The 7,333-nt window shown below is 38.9% G+C and overlaps 1 protein-coding gene across 1 annotated transcript in view; it reads right to left on the reverse strand.

Moving 5' to 3' along the window:
• Nucleotides 1-6,344, reverse strand: part of ythdc2 (YTH domain containing 2) — a 47,640-nt gene extending 41,296 nt beyond the window's left edge. The window contains exons 1-5 of the mRNA XM_014002769.1: nt 6,240-6,344; nt 6,076-6,156; nt 3,177-3,333; nt 2,661-2,751; nt 452-648 (exon numbers count right to left, since the gene is read on the reverse strand). Coding sequence (XP_013858223.1) covers nt 452-648; nt 2,661-2,751; nt 3,177-3,327 — 439 coding nt within the window. The 5' untranslated portion in view covers nt 3,328-3,333; nt 6,076-6,156; nt 6,240-6,344. The remainder of the gene's footprint in view (nt 1-451; nt 649-2,660; nt 2,752-3,176; nt 3,334-6,075; nt 6,157-6,239) is intronic.
• Between the last annotated feature and the right edge of the window lie 989 nt (nt 6,345-7,333).

Consider the following 7,333-nt stretch of genomic DNA (forward strand, 5'->3'; position numbering starts at 1 on the left):
ATATATATATTTGTGTTGATAAGCCTGAGTGGTCTGTTGACTGACCATTTGTTCAAATAATTGTTATGGGCAGGTTATAATATAAAAAATTGTTTGTCATAATCATGTTTTGTGATTATTTGACAGGAGTTTTACTTTTAAAATGTAAGCGTGTTTAATTTAGTTATAATGCAAGTACAATAATAATTAAACCAAGATTTAGAATAATTATCATTTTGATCCATACATTGGTAATGTCTGACTGGGTCTCGTGTCACTTTATGTTCAATAAATTGGGCCCCGAGGTCAAAAAGGTTAAGAACCCCTGCCCTAAACCTAACCTTAACTAACGCTCCAGGTATTAAAGCCAGGCCTCGGTCCCCATAAGGGCCACTGGTCCTGACAAGGTAGATGATTATACTAGAAAAACGTAACAGAACTCAAGTACACACACAAACACACAGACAATCACCCATTTCTGCAGCCAAAGTTACGCCATTTTTGCTGTTGAGCTGCATGTCTGTGCGTTCCTTCTTGCTAATGGGAAACCTCTGAAGGAGGCTGCGGATAAAATATAAAGAACTCTGGGACAGTGAGAGGGAGATGTTCGGTTGAGGTTTGGCTGAAACATCCTTCTTCCTAATGGTCAAGAAGCGATTTGATCCTTTTCTGAAAAAGAAAGTGAAAAACCAGAAGTTTGTCACTTTACGTAATTCAAATACAAAACAATGCAATTTCTACATCATCATGGTTCTGATCGAGGACTGAACAAAAAACCCAAGGAGGCATGAATGCAGCAAACACCATCACATTTAAAGAAATCTTTAACGCAGCTTCAACCCCTATTTACTGAATGTGTAGAAAAGGGTATTCTTTAGAGTTTACCAATACTAATATTACTTATCATTAAGCTTGATTTTTTACTATTACTTTCATTGGTTTTCATTTTTTTAAGAGAAAAAGAAACAAATGCTTCAGTTTGTCATGTCCTGTGTACAGACTGCTGGTTACACGTTCTGTTTCAACATTGAACAAATGAAAACAGACAGCTGGAATGAGGCAGAAACATAAAACTTGGTACAGTGTGAAACTGATAAACAAACACAACCCCAAAAATGCGAAAGGAAAAGTAAAAATAAATACTCTTCAAACTGAAAGTCATAAAAATGGTAAAACGTTCAAAAGGTCTTAGTAAATATTTTGTACAGTAACATTTTTAATAAGTCATATAAATAAATATACATATACACTCACCGGCCACTTTATTAGGTACACCACGCTAGTAACGGGTTGGACCCCCTTTTGCCTTCAGAACTGCCTCAATTCTTCGTGGCATAGATTCAACAAGGTGCTGGAAGCATTCCTCAGAGATTTTGGTCCATATTGACATGATGGCATCACACAGTTGCCGCAGATTTGTCGGCTGCACATCCATGATGCGAATCTCCCGTTCCACCACATCCCAAAGATGCTCTATTGGATTGAGATCTGGTGACTGTGGAGGCCATTTGAGTACAGTGAACTCATTGTCATGTTCAAGAAACCAGTCTGAGATGATTCCAGCTTTATGACATGGCGCATTATCCTGCTGAAAGTAGCCATCAGATGTTGGGTACATTGTGGTCATAAAGGGATGGACATGGTCAGCAACAATACTCAGGTAGGCTGTGGCGTTGCAACGGTGCTCAATTGGTACCAAGGGGCCCAAAGAGTGCCAAGAAAAGATTCCCCACACCATGACACCACCACCACCAGCCTGAACCGTTGATACAAGGCAGGATGGATCCAGGCTTTCATGTTGTTGACGCCAAATTCTGACCCTACCATCCGAAWGTCGCAGCAGAAATCGAGACTCATCAGACCAGGCAACGTTTTTCCAATCTTCTCTTGTCCAATTTCGATGAGCTTGTGCAAATTGTAGCCTCAGTTTCCTGTTCTTAGCTGAAAGGAGTGGCGCCCGGTGTGGTCTTCTGCTGCTGAAGCCCATCTGCCTCAAAGTTCGACGTACTGTGTGTTCAGAGATGCTCTTCTGCCTACCTRGGTTGTAACGGGTGGTTATTTGAGTCACTGTTGCCTTTCTATCAGCTCYAACCAGTCTGCCCATTCTCCTCTGACCTCTGGCATCAACAAGGCATTTCCGCCCACAGGACTGCCGCTCACTGGATGTTTTTTCTTTTTCGGACCATTCTCTGTAAACCCTAGAGATGGTTGTGCGTGAAAATCCCAGTAGATCAGCAGTTTCTGAAATACTCAGACCAGCCCTTCTGGCACCAACAACCATGCCACGTTCAAAGGCACTCAAATCACCGTTCTTCCCCATACTGATGCTCYGTTTGAACTGCAGGAGATTGTCTTGACCATGTCTACATGCCTAAATGCACTGAGTTGCCGCCATGTGATTGGCTGATTAGAAATTAAGTGTTAACGAGCAGTTGGACAGGTGTACCTAATAAAGTGGCCGGTGAGTGTATATAGTGTCATTTAATTCTAACATTTTCACTGTATAAGCTGCGAAATTATTGTAAAACATCAGGAGACTGAAATATCCTATATTAGTCACTTTTACTGCAAAGGACTGGCTCTTTTTGCGGTAATAACAATCCCTGGCTTTATAAAAAGTATCCATTTAATAGGACATCTTTGTGCGATTGTGATACAGATGATCTGTTGGAAAAACTTACCCTTTGCTCTTAGAAATGTAGCCCAGGGACTGTGCCAAGCGATGAACAAATGCCCTCTCAGTACTGGAAAAGGAAGATGGAAATTCCATCTCTGCACAATCAAAGGCAGAAAACGTTAAATGTTATTTCACTCCATAGAAACAGTCTTAAACACCTGCTTACACTGAGATAAAGACTTACTTTTACAATGATATCTATTTATCATATAACTTGACAATATTTATTATTTAGACTTCTGGGGCAAACCAAGGACAAGTGATGAGTGAAATGGACATAGATTAGATTAGAAAAGTGTCCACATCATCAACAAAAATAATAAAAAAAAAACAAAAGTGAGCCTCTATATTAGTGAGTAATAGGCTTCTTTTAACAGTAACAAGCACGTGCCATTAACTCCAGATGGTGTACTTATTGGTGTGTGAGAAAAAAAAAGTGCATCATATGTAGAGAACATAAATATAATACGGAGGTGCAGCTTGGATGAATCAGAAACGCATCTGAAAAAACAGTTTGTACCTTTCTCATCACTGTAGCGAAACCTCTCCAAAGAGAGGTTCACTGCTATCTTGACGACTTCATCAATGTGAATTTTTTTGGCGGACTTGGAACTGGAGCCATGAGGTGACAGGTTCCTGGTTTTGGGTGGCTTTTGAGAGGCATTAAACATGATGAACTGTAACAGAACAAGCAATTAATACAACACAGATCACAAAAACTATAAACTGTAAACACAAGCATTCACTTATTTTCATGAACAGTCTCAAAATACAACTAAAATAATGACAATGTGCAGCCCACGTTACGTTTTCTGTTCCTCATACCCCACTGCAAAAGTTACCAAAATATTCTGCTACAGTGACCTGATGCATCTCAGTAATCCAGGTAAAAAATCAAAAAGAAAAAAACAGTATAGGTCTTCTGGACGGGTTCTTCTCTAATGAAACGTTTCGTCTCTCCTCCAAGAGACTTCTTCAGTCTGAGAGTTTCAGGCAAAATTCAGGCTTTTAAGCACTGCCTCCATGTGACTGATACTCACATCACATGGCTATCGTTGACACCTAATTAACACCTATTGTTAACAGGGGGTGGAGTGACACTGGCTATAGCAGCGCTGTAGGAGGGGGACAACTGAAAACGGAGGCCTCCACCTCTGTTTAATGATGGACGGTCTTTCTTCACAAAAATGGTTTCTTTTACTCCTCTCTCAAACCAACGTTCTTCTCTATCAAGAATGAGAACATCCTCATCTCTGAAAGAGTGACCGCTGGCCTGTAAATGAGTGAAAACTGCAGAGTTCTGGCCATTAGATGTAGCTCGTCTGTGTTGGGACATTCTTTTGAACAGTGGCTGCTTTGTTTCCCCGATGTATAACTTCCCCGTCCAGAAGGCCTATACAACTTTTTTCTTTTTGTTTCCTCTACCATTATACAGGCGGGGCGCTCCTCTCGGGAACGCACACGTCTCCTGGACTATTTTCCACCGAGGATTACGTCGTATTTTATATTTATTATATTTCTAAAAGCACTTTACAGCATTTCTCCTGTGTGTTCACGTCACGAGCGCAACAAAACCGCGACGGATCAGCTGACTGTTTTTAAAGCGAGGGGCAGCGACTTTACAGCAGCTGAGCCTGCCCACCTGCAGCTCGGCTCCGACCAGCCCGGGACTGAAGAGTTCACACTTCTACCCCTTCAGATGTTTAACGTGTATAATAAGCATAAAATATCTGTAATTTGCGCAAAAAACATCTGAATTAATCACGCGGATGGAGAAGAGGTGCGCTGACCGCAGCTGCGCAGGGTGGTGGGGAGGAGGGTCTCTTAAAGACGTGTCTACATTTGACTTTTATTTTTTCTAAAATCACAGAGTTCTCTGAGTCAGCTTCAGATGTTTGTAGTTAATCATATCTTCTAAATTTAACCAGGTGTTTCAATGCCTTTAAATTACACAATCATTTTACTAGAGAAACTTGTCAGTTTGATTAAAAAAACAGTATTTTTTTTTCTGTGCAGAGAACTTCCTCTGCTATAATTTATTTTAAATAAATATATCAAAGCCCCTCAGTTGAAAACACTAAAATTATTAGAAAAGATGTTTAAAAACTTCTTTCCTCAGAAAGTCTTCAGTCCTAAGAACACTAAACTGTAACTTTAATGAGGTCATGTAGTATACTCCTATTTAAATAAAAATGTTTGACCTGTAAGCAGAAAGCTTATGGATGGATGTAGATTTCTGATCTCTATTTCAAAGAAGAGGATGAGGAGAACGAGGAAGTTCTCCTCAAGCAGCTCCTAAAACTGTCAACCTGCTGACTGAGAACATTTGTATGTCTTACACTTTGTATACAGAACAATATAGCCTACTTATTAAATTATATTTTTATTGAGATATTTTTTGGACAACCAAAATGTTTTGAGGACAACCAGATTTTGACAACCCCACCCCCACCAAACACCAATTTCCTAGGGGAAACACTGTGCTACAGACTTAGAAAACACCAGCAGAGATTTGTGACCTCAGTTATTTTTAGTTAAAGCACAGCCCTGTGTACAATTGTCTTAATATCTGTAATTTGCACTTAACTAGAGACATTTAAGATTTCAAAAAGGAGCAGTCATTGTCAATACAACTAACAAATACTACTACTAAAGCTGTGTGTAAGACAATGCTATAAATTACAACTTATATAATTGCTGAAATCACTTTTTAGTTTCAACACTTTAGAATATAAGTCAACAAAGCTCTGTTAGTTCTGTCAAATCTCCTTCAACGGCCAATAGCAGTGAATTTAGGTAAGTATACTGCACACACTTGAAATAACACTGAAAACAGCAGTGACTTCCAGTGAAGGAAGACATTTATGTTTACAACTTTTTACATGTGGGCAATTATTTATTCACACAGGAAAATAGCTTGATTTAAAAAAATATGTAATATTTAAAATATAAGATAAATATACACTTTATCTTGTGAATTTCAAATAGTCAAAGATGACGAAAGTTACATTGTGGTTGTAAAACACGTAAAAAGATGCCACATCGGATAACTAAAGTCCATATTTCCGTGATCCTAATTTCAGTTTTGTTTTACTGGGAAGTATTCCTGCTGTAAGCTCCACAGAGATTTTTTTTTTTTTTACTAATTTATCCAAAATCTTATTGTCTTTTAAGTGCAATTTTTTTTCAATGTTTAGCTAACTTTGTTAACTCGTCAACCTCGAACTGACACGGAAAATAATAAACAGTAAGAGCGTCACAAACTGTGAGCTCCAGTCAGTGCTTACACACTAACAAACAAGCTAGCTGTATGCTCAGTTGTCACACACAGATATAAAAAAAATTATTATTTATTTTTTATTAATAAATAGTTCGGTAAAAGTTCTTCACACATCTTCAGTAGTCTCAGTGTGACGTACCTTCAGTTAAAACCCCGGTAAAGCTTCTCTACACCTCCGACTTTAACCGGGTTTTGTCGTCGTCAGACCGGATGTCCCGTTCTGAAACGATAGAACATCCGCTTTGAATCTTTCACAATAAGAGTTGGAAGTTCGGTAGCTTAACCACGTGCTGTTTTCATTACATTTATCCATGAATTATGTGACAAAACTTCTGGGCTCCTCGACCCTGAGAAACCAGGGATGTAGGGACGGGGTCCATTTTAACCCCAGCTGAAATCTGATTGACCCCTGCTCTGGTGGCTTGCCCTATTTATGATGGATGCAGTTCCACGTTCAAACACTAGTGGCGCCAATGAGTGAATAAATTAAGTCATTTTCTTTTAAGAAAATGTAAACTGTTATGGTAAATATTTATTTAACGAAGACAGAAATACGTGGTCCAAGAATGAAGGTACTCCATGAGATGATCAGCTGAGTTTTATCGCAACAACAGGAAAAACAGAGAACCTGGCCTGTCTCTGTGCCTCTGCTTCTCTCTGTCACTCCACTCCACACTACTGTTGAACACTGTTGAACCCTGTGGAGAGGCCTCATATATGTGTTAACAAACACCATTATGCCATCTTAGCAAGATTTCATACAAGGTCAATGGAAAACACAAAGATAAACACAAGTGATATCTAAGAATGACTGCTGTTAGCGAATCTTGTTCTGACTTTAATCATTCTATCTGRAGATGAACAGCATGTCATGAAAACCTAGGTCATTAAAGGATGTCATGAATTACTTGCTTAAACATAAAGTATTAATTCTATTACATAAACAATCCTGCAGGTAAGTCTGTCACTGACAAAGGCTGTATTTTCTCACATACTGTGTGTTTGAGAGTATTTATCTATGTACAGAAAAAAATGCATGTAAACTTGGTTAGGAGAACGTACTGTGCAAACTTTTTAAATTACATGACATTACAACTGTTTGAACATGTGTAACTGGTTAAATGAATACACACACACACGGTCTGTACAGAACTGGAGATTTGTGTGGAAGGATGTTTAACAAATATTTGGCCCCTCTATGCACATTATGGCCTCTGACACAGAAAAATCCTAGATCCACTACTGCAGGAGTGACACAAGAAACCAACAGCCAGAACAGAATTTCAGATGTTTTTTATAGGTTAAGGTATTTTATCATGGCTCCAGTCTATTATTTTTATGTTTAACACAAATACACACACACACACACACACACACACACACACACACACACACAC

This window comes from Austrofundulus limnaeus, unplaced genomic scaffold (genome assembly GCF_001266775.1).
Source record: "Austrofundulus limnaeus strain Quisiro unplaced genomic scaffold, Austrofundulus_limnaeus-1.0 Scaffold15, whole genome shotgun sequence".
NCBI classification, from domain to species: domain Eukaryota; kingdom Metazoa; phylum Chordata; class Actinopteri; order Cyprinodontiformes; family Rivulidae; genus Austrofundulus; species Austrofundulus limnaeus.